Raw genomic sequence first — 27,286 nt, 5'->3', positions numbered from 1 at the left:
AACGCTTTGATCCTGTAACGTTTGTGTTTTTGTTAAAATTTAGAAAAGGCACTTACTGACATCGTACGAACTAGGGGGCAGTGTGTGAGGGGGAATTGTAGGAGGGCAGAGTGTGTGTAAGGGTGCGGGCTGTGTGTGTGCGAGGTGTAAGGGTGCAGTGTGTGTGACTTAAAGTACTGTGAGTGGGTAATGTGTGAGAGCAGTGTATGTGGGGGCAGTGTGTCAAGGGGTCAGTGTGTGAGGAGGGGTCTGTGTGAGGGGGGCAGTGTGTGGTCTGTGTGAGGGCGGCAGTGTGTGTGGTCTGTGTGAGGGGGGCAGTGTGTGTGGTCTGTGTGAGGGGGGCTGTGTGTGTGGTCTGTGTGAGGGGGGCAGTGTGTGTGGTCTGTGTGAGGGGGGCAGTGTGTGTGGTCTGTGTGAGGGGGGCAGTGTGTGTGGTCTGTGTGAGGGGGGCAGTGTGTGTGGTCTGTGTGAGGGGGGCAGTGTGTGTGGTCTGTGTGAGGGGGGCAGTGTGTGTGGTCTGTGTGAGGGGGGCAGTGTGTGTGGTCTGTGTGAGGGGGGCAGTGTGTGTGGTCTGTGTGAGGGGGGCAGTGTGTGTGGTCTGTGTGAGGGGGGGCAGTGTGTGTGGTCTATGTGAGGGGGACAGTGTGTGTGGTCTGTGTGAGAGGGGGGCAGTGTTGGTTAGTGACTAGGCAGTAAACTGTTTCTATTTTCTTTAAAGGCTGTATTAGTATTGAAAAAAAATACACAATCTGATACTGGCTCACGTAAATGACTGCAGTGCCTTGGAAGTAAACTGTATTCTTATTTATTTGAGGGTGAGGGGCTGCAGAGTGTGAGGGGGCTAATGTGTGTAGGGCAGTGTGTGAGTTGGCATTTTGTGAGGTCAAATGTGTGTAGGGTAGTGTGTGAGGTGGCATTTTGTGTGGTCTAATGTGTGTAGGGCATTGTGTGAGGCAAAATAAAAGGATAAAAGTGCTGTTTGTAGAGGGTGCTTTTTTGTTTGTTTTGCATGAGAATGTAAGCAGGAAACTCCGACAAAAGCATGCGTGTTTGGATGCGTAAAGCAGAACACAGAGGCTGGAAACTAATGAAGATGAGGGCAGACAGCAAAACACAGTGAGGCGAGACAGGATTAAAGTGCTGTTTGTGGAGAGAGTGATTTTCTTTTTTCCCCGCATAAGAATGTAGGAAGGAAAGGAAACCATGAACGTGTTTAGGTGCCTTAAGTTAAATTTAAAAAAACCTTCAAAGTAAATAAATATAATAGACGCATGCAAAACTTATAGGCACGAGGTCAAGTAGTCAGCCACACATTGCCCAAAAAAAAAACTTGAGAAAGAAAAGGCGGGGCGGAACTACATGGAAGAGGAGAGACGTGTGGGCGGAGAGGAGTGCTGTTTGTAGAGTGATTTTTTTTTGTTTGTTTTGCATGAGATTGTAAGCAGGAAAATCCGACAAAAGCCTACGTGTTTGGATGCGTAAAGCAGAACACGGAGGCTGGAAACTATTGAAGACTAGGGCAGACAGCAAAACACAGAGGCGAAACAGGATAAAAGTGCTGTTTGTGGAGAGTTTTTTTTTTCCGCATAAGAATGTAAGAAGGAAAGGAAACGATGAACATGTTTGGGTGCGTAAAGTTAAATAAAAAAAAAACTTTGGGTGCGTAGAGTTAAATAAAAAAAACCTTCAAAGTAAATAAATATAATAGACGCATGCAAAACTAATAGGCACGAGGTCAAGTAGTCAGTCGCACAAAGCCCAAAAAAAACATTAAAGAAAGAGAAGGCGAGGCAGGGCGGAACTACACGGAAGGGGAGAGACGCGATGGCGGAGAGGAGCCTCAGAACGCGCGGCGGAGATCAAAGAAAAGGCGTGCGACCATATGGAGAGTGTTGGGGGTGTGCAGCCTGGTGAGCTGAATGCGTGTGGCAACAGAGGGAGAGCGCGGTGCACGCACACAAAGTGTCTGGGAGGGGGAGCGTGGCGCACGAAGTGTCTGGTAGCAAATGGAAGCTGTAAAGAATGGTTGTGGCAGTTGTTGACAATGCGCGTGATTGTGTTCACATGAAATGTAAGCGTTCCGCAGCTAGGTAGACATTTCGGACTGCTTACTATAATCTCGCCTATCTATCCCTGCGGGATAGAATAGGCGAGACCTAAAAATAATTAATCTTGCAGTTCAGTTATCATTTTGATCATTGCATAAAGTCGTTCTACTGAGGTGGGAATGAGATGACTATGAATACTCCTGAAGAAATGAAATGAAAAGTGGATTTATAAAGCGCAATTGCTGCCAGAAGGCGTCCAAGCGCTACTTGAAGAATAGAATGAGGGTTAGCCTGGACACTTCGGGAAATTAAGACCGAAAGGTTCTAGTTATTTGCAGTAAGCAGTGCTGACCAGTAGAAGTTTGGTTTCTTAGTTCTGTCGGTTACAGATAACATTGAGGACAGCACAACCCACAGGAAACTGTAGTGTAAGTGTAGCAAAAAATGCAATGTTTGTTGAAAAATATTTATAAATTCTTGTTGGTGGTCTCATCTCGCCAGCAAACCATAAATGTTAAGATGGACTAGAAGGCATGTGAGTGCTTTTCATCTAAATGTATTAAGTAATTGGAATATATGTGTGAAGAGCATTTCTGTGTAAAATACAAAGCAAATTTTAAACCAGTCCAAAATGACATAGTTGATAACGAGTGTGGTAGCCAGCGGTGAGCAGGGAGTGCGGACTGTGCAATAAGTGGCTCAGTGTAAGTGAGACATGTGCATAAACTGTTACATTGCAGAATTGTTAAGTATGCACATGTGGAGGCCACCTCACTGAATACATGAATTTAGATTGAATTCTAATGAAGTCAAATGTTTTTTTATAAAAAAATGTTTCGATCTCAAGTTGGCAGTTAGTTGATGCATCCTTGTGTATAGATTAGAACATTTTTAGGCTCCCAGCCTACCACACAGTGCACCTGTCTGGTTTGCTAAAGGCATCTTGGGGACATTCAGAAAGATGACCTAGGAATGCGTTCCTCCTGTTTCTTACCAGCTTTGTGGTTTGTAACTTACATTTTCTGGCTTTCTATACGCTGGCTTTATTTGCTTTAGGCTGTCCAGCTCTAGTTAGTCCCTTCCGTTGCCCAAATCTTGTTTACTGTATTCTACCACAGATTTGCATTCTGTAAACAGGCCTTTACATCTTGTTCTTGTCACATTTGCTGCGTCGCATGTCAGGCTGTGTCTACCAGGGAGATTGGTGTTTACTTTTTTTTCTCTCTAACTTCAGAGTGAGATGATTCATGTTACTCATTCTGGCTAGTAAGAGGTCTGCTTGAGGAAGGCTGTACAGATGTTTTTTTTCCTAGCACAACACAAAATTTAAATGTCTGTAAATGAACTGTGCTGAAAATGAAATCAATCCATTGGGTGATTACATTTCCACACATTGTTTGTGCATTGTGTACTTTTATCAGTAAAACTATGTGAGTGCAAATGTAATGGTAATTTTACTTGAGGATGTTTTGTCTGTAGTGGCAGTACGCTACATTACCATGCATGCGCCACGTTAACTTGCTTCACCGTACTCTGCATCACACCACAAGACTGCATTCTACTCTGCACCACTCTGCCTCTCTACTATACTCCGCTCTGTGCCAATGCAGCCTACTCCACACTGCTCTACTATGCACAACTGCACCCTTCACCACTCCGCGCTGCTCCACTCTGCCACCCTACTCTGCAGCACTTTATTCAAAGCCATGCACTCTGCACCAAATCATTCCACACTACTATACTCTGCATCACTGCACTCTATGCCACTCTACTTTGCACCAAGGCACTCTGCTACCCTGCACTGTACACAAATGCACTCCACGCCACTCTACAATACACCGTTGCACTCTATGGCCGTATACTCTGCAATGCTGCGCACACTGCCACTCTGGGCCAGTCTACTCTATGCCAATGCATTCTATGCTATTCCTCTCTATACCGCTTTATGCTACTGCACTCTGCGCCACTCTGCACGTTTTGCGGGATCTACACCGCTTCAGCCTGTGCCGCCGTACACATCTTCAGCCTATGCCGGCCAACTGTACACTACCTTACTGCTCTCGACGCCGTTCTACCCTGCGCCTCTTTTCCCTGCGCCTCTTTTCCCTGCGCCTCTTTTCCCTGCGCCTCTTTTCCCTGCGCCTCTTTTCCCTGCGCCTCTTTTCCCTGCGCCTCTTTTCCCTGCGCCTCTTTTCCCTGCGCCTCTTTTCCCTGCGCCTCTTTTCCCTGCGCCTCTTTTCCCTGCGCCTCTTTTCCCTGCGCCTCTTTTCCCTGCGCCTCTTTTCCCTGCGCCTCTTTTCCCTGCGCCTCTTTTCCCTGCGCCTCTTTTCCCTGCGCCTCTTTTCCCTGCGCCGCTTTTCCCTGCGCCGCTTTTCCCTGCGCCGCTTTTCCCTGCGCTACTCTACTCTCTGCGCCTCTTTTCCCTGCGCCTCTTTTCCCTGCGCCTCTTTTCCCTGCGCCTCTTTTCCCTGCGCCTCTTTTCCCTGCGCCTCTTTTCCCTGCGCCTCTTTTCCCTGCGCCTCTTTTCCCTGCGCCTCTTTTCCCTGCGCCTCTTTTCCCTGCGCCTCTTTTCCCTGCGCCTCTTTTCCCTGCGCCTCTTTTCCCTGCGCCTCTTTTCCCTGCGCCTCTTTTCCCTGCGCCTCTTTTCCCTGCGCTACTCTTCCCTGCGCCTCTTTTCCCTGCGCTACTCTTCCCTGCGCCTCTTTTCCCTGCGCTACTCTTCCCTGCGCCTCTTTTCCCTGCGCCTCTTTTCCCTGCGCCTCTTTTCCCTGCGCCTCTTTTCCCTGCGCCTCTTTTCCCTGCGCTACTCTTCCCTGCGCCTCTTTTCCCTGCGCTACTCTTCCCTGCGCCTCTTTTCCCTGCGCTACTCTTCCCTGCGCCTCTTTTCCCTGCGCCTCTTTTCCCTGCGCCTCTTTTCCCTGCGCCTCTTTTCCCTGCGCCTCTTTTCCCTGCGCCTCTTTTCCCTGCGCCTCTTTTCCCTGCGCCGCTTTTCCCTGCGCCGCTTTTCCCTGCGCTACTCTACTCTCTGCGCCTCTTTTCCCTGCGCCTCTTTTCCCTGCGCCTCTTTTCCCTGCGCCTCTTTTCCCTGCGCCTCTTTTCCCTGCGCCTCTTTTCCCTGCGCCTCTTTTCCCTGCGCCTCTTTTCCCTGCGCCTCTTTTCCCTGCGCCTCTTTTCCCTGCGCCTCTTTTCCCTGCGCCTCTTTTCCCTGCGCCTCTTTTCCCTGCGCTACTCTTCCCTGCGCCTCTTTTCCCTGCGCTACTCTTCCCTGCGCCTCTTTTCCCTGCGCTACTCTTCCCTGCGCCTCTTTTCCCTGCGCCTCTTTTCCCTGCGCCTCTTTTCCCTGCGCTACTCTACTCTCTGCGCCTCTTTTCCCTGCGCCTCTTTTCCCTGCGCCTCTTTTCCCTGCGCCTCTTTTCCCTGCGCCTCTTTTCCCTGCGCTACTCTACTCTCTGCCCCGCTTTTCCCTGCGCCTCTTTTCCCTGCGCTACTCTACTCTCTGCGCCTCTTTTCCCTGCGCCTCTTTTCCCTGCGCCTCTTTTCCCTGCGCCTCTTTTCCCTGCGCCGCTTTTCCCTGCGCCTCTTTTCCCTGCGCCGCTTTTCCCTGCGCCTCTTTTCCCTGCGCTTCTCTACTCTCTGCGCCGCTTTTCCCTGCGCCTCTTTTCCCTGCGCTACTCTACTCTCTGCGCCTCTTTTCCCTGCGCCTCTTTTCCCTGCGCCTCTTTTCCCTGCGCCTCTTTTCCCTGCGCCTCTTTTCCCTGCGCCTCTTTTCCCTGCGCCTCTTTTCCCTGCGCCTCTTTTCCCTGCGCCTCTTTTCCCTGCGCCTCTTTTCCCTGCGCCTCTTTTCCCTGCGCCTCTTTTCCCTGCGCCTCTTTTCCCTGCGCCTCTTTTCCCTGCGCCTCTTTTCCCTGCGCCTCTTTTCCCTGCGCCTCTTTTCCCTGCGCCTCTTTTCCCTGCGCCTCTTTTCCCTGCGCCTCTTTTCCCTGCGCCTCTTTTCCCTGCGCCTCTTTTCCCTGCGCCTCTTTTCCCTGCGCCTCTTTTCCCTGCGCCTCTTTTCCCTGCGCCTCTTTTCCCTGCGCCTCTTTTCCCTGCGCCTCTTTTCCCTGCGCCTCTTTTCCCTGCGCCTCTTTTCCCTGCGCCTCTTTTCCCTGCGCCTCTTTTCCCTGCGCCGCTTTTCCCTGCGCCGCTTTTCCCTGCGCCGCTTTTCCCTGCGCCGCTTTTCCCTGCGCCGCTTTTCCCTGCGCCGCTTTTCCCTGCGCCGCTTTTCCCTGCGCCGCTTTTCCCTGCGCCGCTTTTCCCTGCGCCGCTTTTCCCTGCGCCGCTTTTCCCTGCGCCGCTTTTCCCTGCGCCGCTTTTCCCTGCGCCGCTTTTCCCTGCGCCGCTTTTCCCTGCGCCGCTTTTCCCTGCGCCGCTTTTCCCTGCGCCTCTTTTCCCTGCGCCTCTTTTCCCTGCGCCTCTTTTCCCTGCGCCTCTTTTCCCTGCGCCTCTTTTCCCTGCGCCGCTTTTCCCTGCGCCGCTTTTCCCTGCGCCGCTTTTCCCTGCGCCGCTTTTCCCTGCGCCTCTCTGCGCCGCTTTTCCCTGCGCTACTCTACTCTCTGCGCCTCTTTTCCCTGCGCCTCTTTTCCCTGCGCTACTCTTCCCTGCGCTACTCTTCCCTGCGCTACTCTTCCCTGCGCTACTCTTCCCTGCGCCTCTTTTCCCTGCGCTACTCTACTCTCTGCGCCTCTTTTCCCTGCGCCTCTTTTCCCTGCGCCTCTTTTCCCTGCGCCTCTTTTCCCTGCGCTACTCTACTCTCTGCGCCTCTTTTCCCTGCGCTACTCTTCCCTGCGCCTCTTTTCCCTGCGCCTCTTTTCCCTGCGCCTCTTTTCCCTGCGCCTCTTTTCCCTGCGCCTCTTTTCCCTGCGCCTCTTTTCCCTGCGCCTCTTTTCCCTGCGCCTCTTTTCCCTGCGCCTCTTTTCCCTGCGCCTCTTTTCCCTGCGCCTCTTTTCCCTGCGCCTCTTTTCCCTGCGCCTCTTTTCCCTGCGCCTCTTTTCCCTGCGCCTCTTTTCCCTGCGCCTCTTTTCCCTGCGCCTCTTTTCCCTGCGCCTCTTTTCCCTGCGCCTCTTTTCCCTGCGCCGCTTTTCCCTGCGCCTCTTTTCCCTGCGCTACTCTACTCTCTGCGCCTCTTTTCCCTGCGCCTCTTTTCCCTGCGCCTCTTTTCCCTGCGCCTCTTTTCCCTGCGCCTCTTTTCCCTGCGCCTCTTTTCCCTGCGCCTCTTTTCCCTGCGCCTCTTTTCCCTGCGCCTCTTTTCCCTGCGCCTCTTTTCCCTGCGCCTCTTTTCCCTGCGCCTCTTTTCCCTGCGCCTCTTTTCCCTGCGCCTCTTTTCCCTGCGCCGCTTTTCCCTGCGCCTCTTTTCCCTGCGCCGCTTTTCCCTGCGCCTCTTTTCCCTGCGCCTCTCTGCGCCGCTTTTCCCTGCGCTACTCTACTCTCTGCGCCTCTTTTCCCTGCGCCTCTTTTCCCTGCGCCTCTTTTCCCTGCGCCTCTTTTCCCTGCGCCTCTTTTCCCTGCGCCTCTTTTCCCTGCGCTACTCTTCCCTGCGCTACTCTTCCCTGCGCCTCTTTTCCCTGCGCTACTCTACTCTCTGCGCCTCTTTTCCCTGCGCCTCTTTTCCCTGCGCCTCTTTTCCCTGCGCCTCTTTTCCCTGCGCCTCTTTTCCCTGCGCCTCTTTTCCCTGCGCCTCTTTTCCCTGCGCCTCTTTTCCCTGCGCCTCTTTTCCCTGCGCCTCTTTTCCCTGCGCCTCTTTTCCCTGCGCTACTCTACTCTCTGCGCCTCTTTTCCCTGCGCTACTCTTCCCTGCGCTACTCTTCCCTGCGCCTCTTTTCCCTGCGCCTCTTTTCCCTGCGCCTCTTTTCCCTGCGCCTCTTTTCCCTGCGCCTCTTTTCCCTGCGCCTCTTTTCCCTGCGCCTCTTTTCCCTGCGCCTCTTTTCCCTGCGCCTCTTTTCCCTGCGCCTCTTTTCCCTGCGCCTCTTTTCCCTGCGCCTCTTTTCCCTGCGCCTCTTTTCCCTGCGCCTCTTTTCCCTGCGCCTCTTTTCCCTGCGCCTCTTTTCCCTGCGCCGCTTTTCCCTGCGCCGCTTTTCCCTGCGCCGCTTTTCCCTGCGCCGCTTTTCCCTGCGCCGCTTTTCCCTGCGCCGCTTTTCCCTGCGCCGCTTTTCCCTGCGCCGCTTTTCCCTGCGCCGCTTTTCCCTGCGCCGCTTTTCCCTGCGCCGCTTTTCCCTGCGCCTCTTTTCCCTGCGCCTCTTTTCCCTGCGCCTCTTTTCCCTGCGCCTCTTTTCCCTGCGCCTCTTTTCCCTGCGCCTCTTTTCCCTGCGCCTCTTTTCCCTGCGCCTCTTTTCCCTGCGCCTCTTTTCCCTGCGCCTCTTTTCCCTGCGCCTCTTTTCCCTGCGCCTCTTTTCCCTGCGCCTCTTTTCCCTGCGCCTCTTTTCCCTGCGCCTCTTTTCCCTGCGCCTCTTTTCCCTGCGCCTCTTTTCCCTGCGCCTCTTTTCCCTGCGCCTCTTTTCCCTGCGCCTCTTTTCCCTGCGCCTCTTTAACCTGCGCCTCTTTTCCCTGCGCCTCTTTAACCTGCGCCTCTTTTCCCTGCGCCTCTTTTCCCTGCGCCTCTTTTCCCTGCGCCTCTTTTCCCTGCGCCTCTTTTCCCTGCGCCTCTTTTCCCTGCGCCGCTTTTCCCTGCGCCTCTTTTCCCTGCGCCTCTTTTCCCTGCGCCTCTTTTCCCTGCGCCTCTTTTCCCTGCGCCTCTTTTCCCTGCGCCTCTTTTCCCTGCGCCTCTTTTCCCTGCGCCTCTTTTCCCTGCGCCTCTTTTCCCTGCGCCTCTTTTCCCTGCGCCTCTTTTCCCTGCGCCTCTTTTCCCTGCGCCTCTTTTCCCTGCGCCTCTTTTCCCTGCGCCTCTTTTCCCTGCGCCTCTTTTCCCTGCGCCTCTTTTCCCTGCGCCTCTTTTCCCTGCGCCTCTTTTCCCTGCGCCTCTTTTCCCTGCGCCTCTTTTCCCTGCGCCTCTTTTCCCTGCGCCTCTTTTCCCTGCGCCTCTTTTCCCTGCGCCTCTTTTCCCTGCGCCTCTTTTCCCTGCGCCTCTTTTCCCTGCGCCTCTTTTCCCTGCGCCTCTTTTCCCTGCGCCTCTTTTCCCTGCGCCTCTTTTCCCTGCGCCTCTTTTCCCTGCGCCTCTTTTCCCTGCGCCTCTTTTCCCTGCGCCTCTTTTCCCTGCGCCTCTTTTCCCTGCGCCTCTTTTCCCTGCGCCTCTTTTCCCTGCGCCTCTTTTCCCTGCGCCTCTTTTCCCTGCGCCTCTTTTCCCTGCGCCTCTTTTCCCTGCGCCTCTTTAACCTGCGCCTCTTTAACCTGCGCCTCTCTGCGCCGCTTTTCCCTGCGCTACTCTACTCTCTGCGCCTCTTTTCCCTGCGCCTCTTTTCCCTGCGCCTCTTTTCCCTGCGCCTCTTTTCCCTGCGCCTCTTTTCCCTGCGCCTCTTTTCCCTGCGCCTCTTTTCCCTGCGCCTCTTTTCCCTGCGCCTCTTTTCCCTGCGCTACTCTTCCCTGCGCCTCTTTTCCCTGCGCTACTCTTCCCTGCGCCTCTTTTCCCTGCGCCTCTTTTCCCTGCGCTACTCTACTCTCTGCGCCTCTTTTCCCTGCGCCTCTTTTCCCTGCGCCTCTTTTCCCTGCGCCTCTTTTCCCTGCGCCTCTTTTCCCTGCGCCTCTTTTCCCTGCGCCTCTTTTCCCTGCGCCTCTTTTCCCTGCGCCTCTTTTCCCTGCGCCTCTTTTCCCTGCGCTACTCTACTCTCTGCGCCTCTTTTCCCTGCGCTACTCTACTCTCTGCGCCTCTTTTCCCTGCGCTACTCTACTCTCTGCGCCTCTTTTCCCTGCGCTACTCTACTCTCTGCGCCTCTTTTCCCTGCGCTACTCTACTCTCTAGATGGCTAGATCGTATTAAAAATCACGATCTTATTGCCTTCCAGGAAACATGGGAATGTGAGGGTAATTTTTGGTTGGATGGATTTAAAACATTCCATTTACCCGCTCGCCCTTCTACGGCGGGCAGAGCTAAGGGGTGTTTGATATTTTTATTTTCCTTGAAGTTCAAAGGTTTAACAAAGCTGATTGAAGCAAGCTCCCATTATTGTTAGATAGTGGAGCTAACTACACCCAACCTGCCCAAATTACTATTAATTAACTTTTATAACTCGGGGGAATGTTCATCTAGGAATGAACACCTACATTATTTAAAATGTTTTATAGAAACTTATAGGGCGAAGCAACTTACTTCTTTTCAAATTACCCTTATGGGTGATTTTAACATTCATCCCTGCATTGAGAATTGTCGCGTTGACTATGATTTGGGCCCTGAATATTCGTCGCCACCGCACTTGAGCATTCGTTAATGGGGGAGGCTTTGGAGGATGTCCTCTAGGGATCTGACCTTTTTGAACCCGGCTTTAATGATCCATCTGACCGGGTCCCGACATTCAAGGCTAAGGGACGGGACACGATTATTGACTATATATTTTTGTCTCCCACCATGTTATCCAGTGTAGTGTTTTACAATGCTATCCAGTCTGCTTTCAGTGACCATAACCCAGTAATCTTGGAGCTATATATAAATATGGGTTTTTTGACGCCTCTGGGTAAGACCTCATTAGTTAATCGAATGGTAACATCAGATCAGGGGAGAAGGCTTAAATGGTCAAAGGTTACCCCAGATTCCTTTTTTTCTAATCTCTGCCTGAAGGTTGAACCCGATATTGCTATTTGTACGGATAACTCTTCTCCGAAAGCTGAGATTATTTCAGCATTTGAAGGGATCTGTGGTCGGGTCGCCAAGGACCTGACCGTCCCCTCTAACTTTCAACCTACAATTGGTAAAAGGTGGTTTGACGTAAATTGTTCCAGGGCTCACCAAACTTTAATGCTAGCATTGAAAACAACACCAAGAGACAGCAAGCAGATAGCTATCCTTAGAAAGCATTATAAGTCTACATTACACACTCGTAAAAGTAAAATTAAATCTGAGGCCTGGAACGCATTATGTCGGCAGAAGTCCTTAAGGACAGTTCGAAATTCTGGGCCATTGTCAATACCCCCTTCTTTACGGGCCTAGGGAACAACCGCTTAGACACTAACATCCCAGAACAACAGTGGTTAGAGCACTTTGAGTCTATTTATGGATCAAGTGAGACCCAGGACTTGTTCCCTTTTTCAGATAAACATGGAGAATTGTCTACTTTGGTCTTCAATGTGGGAGATGTTGAAAAGGCTATATCGGAGACCCTCATTAACAAGGCACCGGGCCCTGATTGTGTTCCCGCAGACATGTATAAAGTTGAGCCTAAATTCTGGGCTAAAATTCTTACAAACGTTTTTAATGCTTCAGTTGCTCAGGGGTTTCCAGAATCCTGGTCACGGTCTACCATTATTCCAGTTTTCAAAAAAGGTCAGAGAGGGGATCTACGATGCTATAGGCCCATATCTCTGATCGATTCTGTCGTTAAGATTCTGGGTAAGGTGATCTTGGCAAAACTCTCAGACTGGGTCAATGACAACGTGGTGTGGTCTAACCTTCAATATGGTTTTAGGTCAGGTAGAGGCACTACGGAGCAGTGCCTCAACCTACATTTATTGGCTGGCAAGTATACAATAGCTAAAAAAGGTTCCCTGCTAATGGCTTTTATGGACCTCAGCAGTGCTTTCGATCTGGTCAACAGATCGAAGCTGTGGTCTATCTTACTCGACATGGGCATTGACCCGTGTCTGGTCCATTTCTTAGCAGATTTACATCAGAACCTCTCAGCTTTAGTTAGAGTTACCCGGGATGGTAAATGTTCTAGACCTTTTAAATCGGTTAGAGGAGTCCGACTGGGGTGCATCATGGCGCCGTTACTTTTTACTCTTTATATTAACGCCCTAGATAGATCCCTAGATAAGGCCAGTCTGGACGTTCCCCGTATAGGAAATAAGTCAGTCCCGGTTCTCCTCTAAGCGGACGATGCCGTGTTATTATCACGGACCGCTGTAGGGCTCCAGAGACTTCTGGATGCATTTGGGGCCCATATGAAATCTCTGGACCTGGTGGTGAATATGTCCAAATCACATGTTATGATAACCGGCCAACGACCCAGAAAAGACAGAACTTTTTTCTTTAATGGAGTAGAGATTTCCAAACTGTCCTCTTTTACTTATCTGGGGGTCTTGTTCGATGAAAGTGGTTCTTGGGTCCCTCAATTTAAAGCCAAGAAAAATGCAGTAGTTGGGTCCACTTCAGCACTTCTGGCGTTCTCAAAGCGGCTGGGAGCCAGACCTTTTGATGCCATTCTCGCCATTTACCGCTCTAAATGTCTGGCTATTGCCACATATGGTGCTGCTATCTGGGGTTATAAACCTGCGACAGGGGTGCAGTTGGCGGAAAATAACTTTTTACGCACACTCTTGTCTGTGCCCCAATCATCCCCCACATTTTCTATTCATCAGGAACTAGGGTTGGGGTATGTGACTGACCAATTGAGATTGGCCACATTAGTTTGTTGGATTAAAACGTGGCTAAATCCGGAGTTGACCCTGAACCATGAGATTTTGCGGGATTGTGTTGCTCTGGATAACGCTAGTAATATCCCATGGCTGTCCTATGTTAAGTCTATGTTTTACAAACTAGGGGGCCGGAAATTTATAACACTCCAGCAAGGATTAAAAAAGAAGATGTAAATTGGGTGAAAACACATTTTTTTAACCTCAGTAATGTTAGAAAGGGAGCAACTAGAGTTACAAAAACCTATGGTTAAAGCCCATTACTTAACCATTTCCACTTTATTGATTGAGCCATATTTAAGTGTTGTGACTAAACCTTACCACCGTTGGCTCCTGACCAGATTTCGTTTTAATCTAATCCCCCCCCTTTGTTGGGTAATTATTCTGGTTGGTGTAAATTAGAGGAGATGGGCCCGTGCCAGTGTGGCAATTTTTCTACACAGGACACTATGCACTTAATCATGTTTTGTGACTCTTACAACGACCTACGGAGGAGGTTTCTAGTCCCTCTTTTGAGGGAAAAGGGCTTCTTCCAGGTTAAACCAGCCCTTTTACACCTTCAATTACTGGATGATGTTAGGACTATTTTCTGTGTGGCTAGTTTTCTTGTTGCTGCTGTTCGCTGCAGAAAAAACATTGCCCATGAACAATTTTGAATGAATTTTAATTGGCTTGGTATTTTAACTAGGATTGCGATATCTTCTTGTAGATTGGATCTTCTAAGCTATTTTAATTTTCTAACTTCTATCCGTTTTTATGATAATATATCTCTTTTTGTTCTTGTGTACTTATGCATTGTACTTTTATGATTTTAATTAATCGAAATAAAGTTGCTCTGTCTGTCTCTGCGCTACTCTACACTCTGCCTCTTTTCTCTGCGCTACTCTTGTAATCTACGAATCTCTATGCAACTCTCTCTCTGCCACTTTACTCCACTCCTTTCTTTGACACACTACTCCATTCCACTCTGGCAATCTACTCCGCTGTATGTCACTCTACTCTACAACACTCTACTCTGCACCACTCCACGACACTGCCAGTCCACTCTACCACACTATTCAACTCTGACACTGTACTCCACTCTACACCTCTTAACTTTACACGCTTACACTCTACTCCTTCGATAACACCCCACTCTACTCCATAACACTTCACTCCACACCACTCAACTGTACGGCACTCCATAATGCTCCACTTTACTTCACTCTCCTTTACCCTGCTAACTTTTAGCCATGCTGAACAGTAGCCACTCTGATGTACAACTTTTCTTAAACATTGGCAAAGCCTATAAATAGCTCTTGCATAGGCTCAACCTATTGGCTTTGCCAATGCTTGTTTTTTTAAGGCTTGCTTGATAGTGCAGCAGTCTGTAGTGCCTATTGTTACCAATTCTTTTAAATATTTATAGGGTGCTTTGGCTCTACAAAGGGGTGTATTTTTCTCAGTATTCAGTCCAAAGCTTGGTGCATCATTCCGCCTCGTATACAATGATTGCATTTTAATGCATGCCGGATTATTTTAGTTAACAAAAGTAGTCTTCATCATCGCACAGGAATTCTGTTTCATTGGTGCAGCAATTTTTTGTTTTTTGTTTTACCCTATAGTAAGTGGTTTGTAATTTGTGTGTTTTGGTTTTCTTTTTTTGGGGGGTGTTAGAATTCATAGTAGACTTATTGGATTTGCCGATGTTTGTTTCTTTTTGCAGATCAACATTACCTTCTTGAAGCATTGGCAAATCCAAAGGCTAGACCTATTGGCCATGCGAATTTAAGCCATGTGTACACTTGCACAGCTTTTCCTGTCTCATTACTGCTTTATAGGCTCTTTGGGGGCGAGCTGTAATTAGTGAAGTATTATTTACTGTTTTGCATCGTTACCTACAGCGCATCCACTCTGGATATCGTGCGTGTGTGCTTGGCCACTTTGGGGTCGCTGTGAGCGGTGCACACATGCTGAGTGGTGCAAGCCGGTTGCCTGTTATTTTCGGGCTTTGCAGTGCAATTTCTACTAACAACATAGTTCGTCTAGTGACTGGAACCAGATCTTGGTTGTTTCTCTTCTCACACGTCTACCAGAGGGGAAACTGTTCTCTTCATCGTGTTTATCACACAATGTGATGTCTGAGAAAAGTATCTTTGTTCACGCACTTTATAAACATAAAAATTGAACTGGTCTTGTGTTTCGCAATGGAGTCAGCATTTATTGTGGTTCCTCTGGCTTTTTTTTTTATCTGATCAGGGCACCCCACCCGTACGATGAGAAGAGTGGGTATATTTTCTTTTGACAATCATATCCTGGCATTTGATGGTCAAGCTTTTGACCAGAAAGGAAGAAAGATTTATTATTTGGTACTTTGGGAATAGGACAGCATATTTTTAAGTATCTCCCATAAGATCATGATCTAAATGGTCAGCCCACACCTGATGTGTACAAGTAGGCCAAATTACGTTTGGAATGAAGGTTTGCTAAAGAGGTAAGCAATGTCACACATCGCCACGTCGCTGTATTGATTTCTTCACCACATTTCTACTTCCTCTTCTTGAATTTGCCACTTCCCTAGAGCATGGACCTTACCCTGTTTGGTTCCTAAGACACTACACGTTTCATTTTTTAACCTGTTAACAAGAGTGCACGTGTTCCAGCTGTCTCTCTAGAGTGCTTCTCCTACTTTCTACTTTATGCTGTCTCGCACCCATGTGATTCTTCCTCGTCTTCCTCCATGATGCCCATTCCCTCGTGTGCTCCCCTGCCAGTGTTGCTTTCATCTTTTGTGTACTATTTCCCCTTGCAGCTCCACATTGCTCTGTCATCTGTTTGGTTTTCCACCTTCCATCCATGCTCCACATTGCCTTCCCTTGTAACTGTTTGCTCCCCATGTCCACCATGTTGCTTTCCCCCTTAACTGCATCCTCCATTTTGCTAATGGCCTCCCTGTTGCTTCAGCCACGGCTGGCCCCGGTGTTTCTTCTGAGCCCTCCCCCCGCCTGCTTTACCTCAATGTTCTGCTTCGGTGTACTACGAATGATCCGTAAGATCATAACACTTATCCCAGAACAGACATAGAGAACCGTGGTCCAGGCCTTGGTAGTTGCCCACCTTGACTACAGCAACTCCCTGTATCTGGGTTCCTCAAAATATGTTGTAAACAGATTGCGGGTTGCACAAAATGCGACGGTTAAGCTACTTCTAAAAATACCCAGACGGGAGTCAGTGAAAGCTTCCCTGAAACGGCTTCACTGGCTGCCCATCCAATCCAGGATCAAATTTAAATCCCTCTGCCTGGCTCACAAAGCCATGAATGGTAGGGGCTCAGCCTTGCTTAGGACACTTATTTCCCCGTATGTGCCCAAGAGGTCCCTTAGGTTATCTTCAGACCACCTCATGTAGACGTTGAGGATAAAAATGTCAAGATGGGGAGGAAGATCCTTCTTATACCTGGTTCTGAAGCTCTGGAATTCTATGACTAGGGAACTGAGACAGCTGAAAGATGAACGCAGCATCAGAAAAAAACTTAAGACATGGCTGTTCCCATGATGACTCTTTAGTCTTGCTCACCACGACCTCCTGTCCTCGGCGCTGGGCAGCCAAGCTATCGATCAATCTCCCAAACAGAAACATGTTGCTAACTGACACCCACTTTCAGAAAAAAAATTGGCGAAACCAGTAGGTCTCGCTGTTTCAACCTATTCACTGTACCAATGCTTTTTGCTGATGCTGTGCAGCAGCGGCGTAAAAAACGGTTTCACAGTATTGAAGAAAAGATAATGAAAAAGGACTAAGACGAATCTACATGTGCACACGTTATGTGATGGCAGCCCAGCAAGCTTTTAAACTTTAAGGTGACGTTTTTCATGCATATGTCTGGGTACCTCTGTGTACTTTTTCCTTTACCTGTTTCGCAGAGGCGGATGGCACCTGGACCAATAAACGACAATACAAAAATAATAATAAAGATGCACAAAGTGCTTTGTAAAAACGGAAAGATCATGCAGCAGCCAGCAAACGCAACAAGATCCGAAAAACCCCTCCTTTATCCAAAACGGCCTAGACAGGTGCTGGGGAGCAACTGAGGAGTTGGTGATGAAAATGTGTACATGGAGGTGGGGGAGGGGTCAAATGGAAGGAAATGGAGGAGCTGGGAGCGAGGGAAACAGGGAGTTTGGGGAGGGAATTTGCAGGGGGGAGCCACACACAAGCAGGGAAGCAAGAAAACTCATGCAGTTTCTTGGACTGCCGAAAGAGAGGGAAAAAAAAGTCACTCAGTCAAAAGGATGATAATGAAGCTATGGTCGAGGGGGTGGACACTCAAGAAAATGATGGCAAACCACTGAATAAGCAAGCAAATGAGACTGACAAGAAATACAAACAATGGTAAACAATGGGCGGGCCCAAAGCCCGCTGTTTTAGTATGGTCCAGAAGTTGGAAGCTGGCTGTGGAAGAGACCTAAAAAAGATGAGTCAATCTTCTCTATCGCAGCGTGGGCAAAAATTGAAATTAGGTATTTTCACCTTTAAATTACACCATTATCCGTTAAACTCATTCTATGAAGTTTTTTACTAAATCAGAATCGCACCACTCTTCCATATACAATTCTTAAGTGTCCATAAATTCTCATTAAATCCAATAGGTGTAAGAGAGGCAACTCAATCCAATTGATGATTTTTATTATTCAAATAATCCTTGAGCCAACGCGTTTCGTCCTACTTCGCTTGGACTTCTTCAGGGCAACTATGTTCTTTTGTGACGACTCTCAAAAATAACGAAAATCATATACAGCATGACCAATCGTCTTCCAATAGCATAGTATCTCTTTACGGTTCCACCAAATTGCTATATCCAAAGTTATCGCCAGTACTCAAAAAGGGGATATGTGTAACAGGGTGGATTCATTCCAGTCCCAGAGAGATAAGCAGCTCATCCAGTATGATAGCCAGACAACCGGTTGAACAGAATCGGAACAATATTACTGCCGTCCTTTGTTCAACATAATAATGCAGTCCTTGTTCTTCATGTTAGTAAATTTTCAACATCCCATAGTGTCCTGCATAAAGGACAACAACGGGGATCTATCTCTTCCGGCCGATATCCGTGAAAGCAATAACGAATTATTATTATAGCATGCGGAACAAGGACTGCATTATGATGTTAAACAAAGGACGGCAGTAATATTGTTCTGATTCTGTTCAACTGGTTGTCTGGCTATCATACTCCAGGTCGTCCTCCCACCGGTGTCGAAGTGAGTCCAATTTGATCGCTGCATGCGTGCGGAGGGATGCCGCAAACCACCGGACTAAGTACCTGCCTCGACCCATTACGTGGAGATACTGCATGGTGAGGTGTTGACCCGGTTCTTCCTTCATGTCCCCCCCCCCCTCCCCCCCAATCTAGAGGTCAGTGTAGCGATCAGGGAGCGGTGCCTTAAGAAATGCCCCTGTGGGAGCCCCAGCTCTTCAGTAAGGGACTCAAATGGCAATAGCGTGCCATCCCGGTACAGATCTCCCTGGATCTGTATATTAGCTTCGTGCCACTCCCAAAGCTCCAGGGACGTGAGCACCCCAGGCCCGCTGGGGGAGCCCAACAGCGGGATAGCAGGTGCGTAAGGGACTAGGTCTTTAGTTACGTACAAGCCGCGGCAGAATCACTTATAGGGTACCGCGAAAAGGAGGGCAGTCTGTGTGGGCATCTTAACCGCTGGGTGAAAAAGCCCAGTGATGCAGTCCAGAGAGAGGGGGGGGTGCTGTAGTCGCCATGTCCTCCCGTCCTCTGTCCGCGAGCCCTCTAGCTAGCCACTGCAGCTAAATAGTAGTGTTTGAAGCAGGGTTCAGCCAGGCCCCCCTGGTCCGCAGGCAAGTATAGCTTCGCTAATGATATCCTATGGCGTGCATTACCCCAGAGGAAGTCTCGAAGGTGTGCAGCGATTTTGTTAAAAAAGGCCTCCGGGACATACAATGGCAGGTTAGTGAAGTAATATAGGAGGCACGGAAGGATTACCATCTTGGATAACGCTACCCTGCCTGTGAGTGGGAGCGTCTTCCAGAAAGCCATTTGCGACTTAATGGCTGTGACTACCCGACCCAGATTACCATCAAAGAGGTCAGCTGATTGTCGGTATATCTGTATTCCCAGATAGTGGAACGTATCAGACTTCCATTGCACCCGCATGCCAGCCAGAACATAGCCCGGATCCTGAATGTCCACCCCCAAATGCATATAAACAGGATTTATTAACGTTCACACGGAGCCCAGAGAGAGCAGCAAAGTCACGTAAGATATGTTCTAGCTGAGCCGGAATAGCTCCTACATCTCTCACGAAGACTAAAAGGTCGTCCGCATACAGCGAGACTTGGTGCGTTGCATCCCCTAGGGGTATTCCAACTCCCAATGTGGTCCGCAGCGCCGCTGCCAGGGGCTCGACTGCCAGCGCGAACAGGAGGGGCGATAGGCAGGGGAACCAGGCAGGGCTGCCCGCTATCGGGATGTTGTCGGAGATGTATGGCCCTAGCCTCACCCGGACTGTGGGATTCTTATATAACAGGCCCAGCATTTGTAGGAACTCCCAACCTAAAGCATATCGCAGCAACACTGCTGCAAGGTAGCTCCACTCCAAGCAGTCAAAAGCCTTTTCGAGGTCTAGGTCCAGGCACCCCGCCCTGGGCCACTCCTTCCCGCTGTCGGCCGCCACTCTGAAGAACCTCCGCAGGTTCAACGGCGTACTACGCTTGGGCACAAACCCATTTTGGTCAGTATGGACCAACTCGGGGACCACCGGCGCCAGGCGCTCCGCTAAGAGCTTAGCAAATATCTTGTAATCTGCGTTCAGGAGCGCCAAGGGCCTGTATGACCATAGGTTTTCAGGGTCCCTGTCTGGCTTGAGGAGGGACACCGGGTAAGTCTCTCGCATGGACGGCGGCAACTCATTGTCCATCATGGCTGTGGAGTAGAGGGTGTGCAAACGCTTCGTCAGAACATCTCGGTAAGCTTTTTAGTACTCTGCAGGTAGGCCATCCGGACCCGGCGTCTTCCCGGACGCCATGCACCCTATCGCCTCTCCAATTTCCTCCAGGGTGAGGGGACCATTAAGGGCCTCCTGGTGGGTCCTGGAGGCCGTCGGCAGCTGAATCGACGCGTAACATCTCTCCAGGTCAGGTTCACAGCAACGCCCCCTGGATTGGTACAGTCGTGCGTAATGATCCGTCATCACCCTGTGTATCTCCCTTTTGGGTGTATACCAGAGAACCCTCCGGCGTGCGTATTGCCCCGATTTGGTGCATGCGTACTCTCCTGTTTTAGCAGCCAGGCCAGAAGTCTGCCCACTCTGTCTGATTTAGCGTGTGTGCGAGCTGTGTGGGCAGCATAATTGTGGCAACGCAACCTTTCCATAAGCTCCGCATGTTCAGCCCTGAGGTCCTCTAATTGTCTTGACGGTCCACCCCGCCTTCTCCCTCTCTTTCGTATTGGAGCAGCTGCGCCTCTAACCTTGTGAGCGCCATGGACAGTTGTTTACGCAGATTCCATGTTGCCCCAAGACAGTGCCCCCTAATAGCTATTTTGTGGGCATCCCACTCCACAAGTGCGGAGCTCGCCGTCCCCTCGTTGTGCTCAATGTATTCCAGGGCAGCTGATCCCAGTGATGCACGGAATTCTGGGTCCTCCAGTGCAGCAGGTTGGTGGCGCCAGGTGGGTATGGGGGGGTGTCCAGGGTCCCAGTCCAGTCGGAGCCGTAAAGATTATGATCGGAGTGCGTCCTACCTAGGTATTCCGTTTCCTCAACCAAGGGGGCCAGACACTGCGAGCCCACCACCCGGTCTAATCTCACATGCAAACTGAGAGTTGCAGAATAATGGGAGTAAATGCAGTCCGTGGGGTGCAGTACACGCCATATGTCCAATACCCCCCATCGGGACAACCAGTCTGCTATCGCCTGCGCATTAGAGGTTGCAGTCGTTGCCCGAAGCGGTGGAAAGCACATCTAGGACCGCGTTGAAGTCCCCTCCCAGTAGCCAGGGCAACCCAACATACGGAGACAGTGCTACAGATAGTCGTGGCAGGAACAAAGATTGATCGGTATTTGGGGCATATATGGAGCCTAAAAGCACCCTTTCACTAGAGTGTAGCGACCATCGGGATCTGTCACAGCATCCTCACAAACGAATGGGGTACCTGCCCGCACTCAAATTAGCGTGCCCCGCGCATGTGCCGAATAAGTTGTGCCATAGGCCTGCCCCCTCCTGCGCCCACGCAGCCTATCAAGCTCTGGCTGGTTCATGTGTGTTTCTTGCAGCAGAGCAATTGAAGCTGAATGACGCTGTAGATGTGCAAATATGGAGTAACGACGCCCAGGTGTGTATATGCCACGGATATTCCATGTGATTATATCCGCTTGCGCCATTTCTGCTAGTGATCAACAGGGACACCAGGGGCATGGCGTCGGGTGGGGCGTCTCGTGGGGCGAGGGGGCTGCGCGAGTGTGTTGGACTGCTGCATCAGAGACAACAACATAAAACAAACCATGAACAACCGAACATCTGGAGCGGTCATTTCGCGATGGCCGTCCAAACTTCTGCAACTCGGACAAATCCTAAACTTAGGTAAAGTGTTACCTATGGGGATGTCTGAGAATGATGGTACGTTATAGCCTTCCCCTTTAACTGCCTGTGTATTTAGTGTGCCAACTAGCGAAGCTCCCGAACTGTCCCACGGGGCCAGCAGCTTGCGGGTCTGTCAATCTAGGCAGCTATGTATGTAACCACTGGTGAAGCCATGCTTTTCCCCGGCAGCCTGCTTCCCACCCAGAGATCGACCCAATGTGTGAGACATGCGACGTGTAATCCCAGTGCGTCATCACCCTCCAACCTGACAGCCAGCCCTATTATGCAGTACGGGGAATAGCATTTTACTTGCGTGAGTAGCTCACATTAAAGTACATCATTCCGTCGCTTCATCCTATAATGTCGTCAGCAGTTTGTGGGGTGACCACCGGCACACTAAGCTCTTCCGAACTTTCTGTGGACGGTGACGAAGAGCCACTGGCCACCAACGTAGCTTGTCTGTTACTATCGGACCGCTCATGAAGCTGCGAGGATCCAAGGGTCGCAAATGCCTCCAACACCCCCGGGCTGACTGCCTTCAGCTGTCCCCTCCTCCGCCGCCTCCTCTTTCTCCCACTTGACATATTGTCGCCATCCGGATCCGAGGGCCTCACGCCCGTCCACAATCCCGACCCCTCTAGCCAGTCCTATGCCTCCTCAGGAGAATCAAAAAAGCGGACCACGGCTTTTGTGACCACTCGTAGATGGGCAGGGAACAGCAGCGAGTAAGGGAGCCTGGAGTTGTCGTTTTACAGCCATGTAGTTGCTCCGACGCCTCTGTACGCGGGCAGAGTAGTCGGGAAAAACATAACTGGAGTGCTGCTCACCTGAAGAGAGTCCATTTTCCGCGTCTCACGGAGCACCGCGTCCCAATCACTAATTTAGTAGCTTAAATATGAACGCATGCGGTCTGACACCCGGCTGCGGCTTCTGTGATGGGATACGGTAAGCCCGCTCCACCACAAATTGTGCGGACAAGGTACCCGGAGGTAGCAGTTCTCACAGCCATTGTTCTGTGAATTGTTCCGGGCTGCTACCTTCCTCGCCTTCCTGCCGGCCCACCACGCGGATATTATTACGGCGTGAGCGTCCTTCCGCATCGTCTGCCCGGTCTTCCAGTGTGTGGACACGGTCTATGAAATCCTGCAATGTGGCTGCATGACTTGTCGTCACAGGCTGAAGCTCCTTCAGGGTTTGGTCGTGTGTAGTGACTCTATCAGCCAGTTTCCGGTGATCTGCGTGGAGCAAGGTGAAGTCCGAGGTAACTTTGTTGATTCTGGTTTCCAGGGACGTCCTAGTGTGATCCAGTGCTGCACCTATCTGCTCCACTGCTGCGAACACTGAGTTTATTTTGGCCTCCAGGGCTGTGGTCGCTGCCTCTGGCATCTCTCCCACGATTACCTGTACTGGGTCATGGCTGGCGGCCCTCAAGCGACCGTGTTGCGCCTAGGCCCGGATACGGCCCATCACCAGTTGCTGCACTTTGGGCATTCGCCTATTACGCTCCGCGCCTCTTGTGCGCTGTTTCTGAACCACCAATCCTTGGGGCCTCGGTATCACCTGTGTCAGCTCAGTTCACCAGGAGAAGGATGTATTTCGCCCACCAGAAGTGGTGACTTACTCCGTCCCAATGTCGTGGGCGCTGCAGATCAGGTTAGCTGAGCCAGCATCGGGTCTTTAGCAGGCAGTGGGACAACAACGGTAGCGCTTTAGACATGAAGGAGAGAGGCACTGCAGCAGTCTCAATCAAGCAATATCACTTGTTTATGCCCCTTGGATTATGCGCCGCTTGTGTGATTCCCAATCCCTAGTCCGGGGCCCACAGATTCCACAGGCTCCCACCAGCTCCAGCCAAGAATCCAACAGGTTTATTATCGGGAGCACCGCCCGCACTTCCCCACCAGCTTTCTCACCAGTCCGACCTAGCCGTCCGTCTCCGGGGACTCCCAGTCTCACTGACCAGGCCACAGGAGGCTCAACCAGTTCTCTTGCCGCTCTGTTGCGCTGCCTGAAGGTCAGCAGCTCCTCCGATGTTCTCACCAGGGGCGACCGCACCTTCCGCCACGCGACTGCACTCTGTGACGCTCCCCAGGCAAGGTCACCCTGCTCCCCTCAGATGACTAACTATCTTCGGGGCAATCCACATATCCTGTAGTTCACAGGGTCAGAACTCCCATATAGGACTGCGGGGCCTCTAGGGGTTCCAAAACTCTGCTCTCTTTATAGCGGCGGCGGCACTGTCCGGTTTTCTCACACCACACTTCCCCTCGCTCCACATCAGCTACGGTACCAGGGGTGCACAGGTAAGGTATTGCAGCGCTTACAGTCTCGTGCAGGATATGGGCGCAACAGTGTCCACAACAGACACCCGAGCCTTTCCTCCGCCTTCAGCCCCCGGCACTGTCAGGCGCTCGCCTTTACTGCTTCACTCGTCTCAGCCCACCAGCGACAGGTGTGAGGGACACCGTAGCAAATCTCAACATGTCAGGGAGCGCCCACTATGCCTATGTCCCCAGTGGCGGACTGAACCATGAAGGTCTCTGCATTGCCTCAAGCTTTACTTCAGCCCGTCGCGTAGGGTCTCGGGAGATGTCAGCTCGCTTCCCACATTGGCGCTGCTGCACTTTGAAATGTCCACTCTACACAGCGGCTGGCCCTGCACAGTCTGCAGCTCCTGAAGTCCCAGGTGGCGCGCCCGCAGCTCCTATCCGCTTTCATGGCGGGCAGCGCCTACAAAGGGACCTGTTCGCGCTGCCCTGCCTCCATTTCCCCTCATGGGCGCCCCCAGCCGCAACTGCACCCCTTCACTTGCCTCAGTAGTCGCAGGGGAACTGTACAGCAGGGCACCAACAGTTCAGTTGCAGGGAGGCATTTCCACTGCCTAGGCACACCGACGGGGACTCCGTTTCCAGTGCAAGGCTGTTTCGTAGCTGGCCGGCATTACCTTCCGCAAAATGTCTGCACGCAGCCCGATCGTCAGCAGGGCCGCGCGCTTGTCTTTCACGGTATTTCACGTCCAGCCAGCTAAATAGTTCAGCGCCGCTTTCCGCAGACGCAGCCCGCCCTCCGGCAATTATCCTCGGGCAGCGATGTTGCAGATGGCACCTCCAGGAGAAATATCACGGATTATAGGGGATCGAAGGACGGAGCACTTGCAAGTCGCGTCCGCCATGTTGCCCGGCTGGCCACGCCCCCACTGTGCTGCATACATAGTGCTGGGCGGCATGGCTGAAAGTTATTGGGGAAGTAAATGGCTTAAAAGATTAGATCTATTGGCTGTGCCAATGCTATTTTCTAATCGCATGTTCTTTCTTGTTGTGCCCTTAATTCCCAATCCCAATGGTTCTTGCATCTGCCCTCTGTTGCATGTGGTAAATAATCAGCACCCCTTTTACCTAACTTGTGCTTTGCTGTGCAACTACTCAATCTTCACCTGGTACGATTTGATGTCTTGAGTGTATTTTTATTTGTTATATTTTTACTGAAGGGTACACAATTTCTAGGGCCGCTAAACTCTATTTGACAGAATGCTGGAGATAGGTATTAAATCTTTTGACTAAACCAGTATCTGTGTAATTAGTGGATCTTTAAAACATACTTTCTCAGTGTGGCGTGTAGGTTATTTATCTTTTTAGTACCATTGACTGTGTAGCACCTGTTGGTGAGCTTCACCATTTTACCTGCCTTCACAGGAATAACCGAATAGTCTTTTAAGTACAATTTGTTTATATTTTTCTTTATTTCTTTGCAATTTTCCAAAATCACAACGGCATTTCACTAAGTAGGAACTTTTAAAGTGGATTGGAAGCTCAATCTATGTTTTGAAACCACCCGAAGGCGCTTTCCCTCCTCAAGCACCATAGTGGGTGTGTGTTCAAGGCGAAGGGGTGCTGCGGCATTGTTATCTGTATATATTGTATAGTGAATGATAAGAACGCAATTTGCTGACCTAGACCATCCCGCAGTATCCACCATTGCAAAAAAAAATGTAACTGCTGTCTTTTTGTTTGGGAAGTTTTCTGTTAAAGCAAGACTTGATATTATTCAGGTAGTTTCTTATGTTCACATTAGAATTTCCTCAAAGAAAACCATACTTTGTACCTTTTTGCTTACATATGAACTTTTAAATCCAATACCATATTATATTAGTAAGTATATATGAATCATCTTTTGCATGGAGTGCAAAGTGTTTTACATTCATATTAATGCAATGCTGAAAATTTTGTTCTGGTGCAAGCAGAATTCTGCCGGATTTCCAATTACTGCCACATCGTTCATTTTAAACCATTCGATGCTTGCAATATGTGTGCTTTAGTGAATAAGAGATTGCTTCCAAGGGTAACGTGACCTAAAGTTTAGATTACGTTTGTACGTGAGGATTGTTGGTGTTCTTTCACTTGGAAGTAGTAGGCAACTGCCAGCTTCTGTTGGGCTTATTACTAGTTTACTTGAAGTGGAACACCAGGGAAACTATTTCTCATTTTTCTTCTAGACTGGCCCTGCAAGATCTTCTTGTGTCAGACTTCAGTCTGATCATCTAGTTCTATAACACTTTATTAAGCGTGCAGCTTTGGCAAATGTATTAAGTTTCAGATTCAACAGTGTTTATTCCAGCAGCAGTCAAAACCGTTCGCTTAAAAATTACTGCGACTCTGCTTCTGTTTGCAGTTGTTGCATTGTATTTATATAATTAGTCCACCGCAAGTTAGTGGAATTCTCAACAAATCGATAATAACTGCTTTGATGACAACGGAGAGGCTCCTATCATTAGATTTATCATTGACTTTGCCTCTTGGTTTCCTTCTTCATACCTTGTTCTAAAGTCTAATTCGGGGTTGAGCCTTTAATGTAAACCACATTGGTTGCCAATTAATGGTAAGTTTAATAATAATGCATATTTGTATTAAATTTAATTTGTTCCTGCAGAGTTGAATTTGAACAAAAGGTGGCTCCTAGGAAGCTGCATAATAAAGGGTTGCCATAACTGTTTATTATCCCTCTGAGCATACATAAAAGGTGTTCTTAGTGGTTATCTAGTGCACTTGGCATTGTTGAAAATAATGAAAAGTTAACAAAACGCCAATATAAAACCAGAAAGGTAGATAGCTGTCCTGTAACGCGTATTATGGATAATGAAGCTATTCCGCCTGTCTGAGTTGGGGGGAATTACCTAAACAGTGTTTATACCACAAGTGAATGCTTTTCTTTTGAGCCAGTGAACCTTCACCTCCACCCCACTCATTGCTTCGTTGTGAGCATTTGAAGGGAAAACCTATATATTTACTTCTGATTTTCTTTTTCCCCCCCACCTTCATGAAAAGGTCCTAAATTGTTACCAAATTGCTCTTCATTTTAGGATCATCCCATTTCTTGTTTTCACCAAGGCTTAGGCATTTGAGAGCAAAAAGGCAGGAAGTGGCAGATCATAAAGCACATACTCATCTATTTTGCCTTGTACTGGCATTCATTACTCATTGACAAAGCTAGCATTCAGAAAATCTTTCCACGTTACTATACTAATATTTTAGTTGCCTGCGTGAAATGGTTTTTATGGCATCTAACTGCATCTCTTCCTTCCTTTTTGTCATCCTGCAGTGTTCTGTGCCAAGGTCTTTGTGGCTAGGCTGCTCCAACCTGGCAGAGAGCATGTGCGCACTGAGATGCCTCCAGAGCATGCCCAGTGTCAGATGTCTCAAGGTGCATCTTTTCTTTCTTGAACCTGTTACATGCATATGTTGTAAACATTTGTGCAACTCTGTCAGTCTTTTTGTTCGAAAAGTTTGAATGTCTTCTGTTCTGCAACATGCCTGTATTTTGCCGCATTATCTATTTTTGTAGTAACACTGTAAAAGTAGAATTTCTTTTGTAAGGGGCTGTGCAAAGCAATCCTCTGTGTTCCATTTTTTTTGTTCCTCGAAAGACCTGTAGTTAATGTAGTAGTTTTGCATGTTGCCTGAATGCTTGATTTATTTATATATCTTTATTTATAAAAAAAAAAGGTTCAATAATATGCAGTTGATTAATAGCCTCACTTAACTATTAGAACACTGTTTACAAGGGATGTTTTTCTCTTTGTCTATCTTGGCATTGTTTACATTAATGCAAACACTGGCTATACT

At 49.6% G+C, this 27,286-nt stretch overlaps 1 protein-coding gene across 2 annotated transcripts in view; it reads left to right on the top strand.

Annotated features, from left to right (window-relative positions):
* Window positions 1-27,286, top strand: part of FBXW11 (F-box and WD repeat domain containing 11) — a 540,498-nt gene that overhangs the window by 23,474 nt on the left and 489,738 nt on the right. The window contains exon 1 of one of the 2 annotated variants that reach the window (XM_085617877.1): window positions 26,799-26,864. The exons of the other annotated variant lie outside the window; for it this stretch is intronic. Within the exon in view, the coding sequence (XP_085474003.1) occupies window positions 26,814-26,864 (51 nt within the window). The 5' untranslated portion in view covers window positions 26,799-26,813. Of the gene's footprint in view, window positions 1-26,798; window positions 26,865-27,286 lie in introns of those variants that run through there. 2 annotated transcript variants of the gene reach the window in all.

This window comes from Triturus cristatus, chromosome 7, assembly GCF_964204655.1.
Source record: "Triturus cristatus chromosome 7, aTriCri1.1, whole genome shotgun sequence".
NCBI lineage: Eukaryota > Metazoa > Chordata > Amphibia > Caudata > Salamandridae > Triturus > Triturus cristatus.
This window is presented reverse-complemented; position numbering and strand designations above follow the sequence as displayed.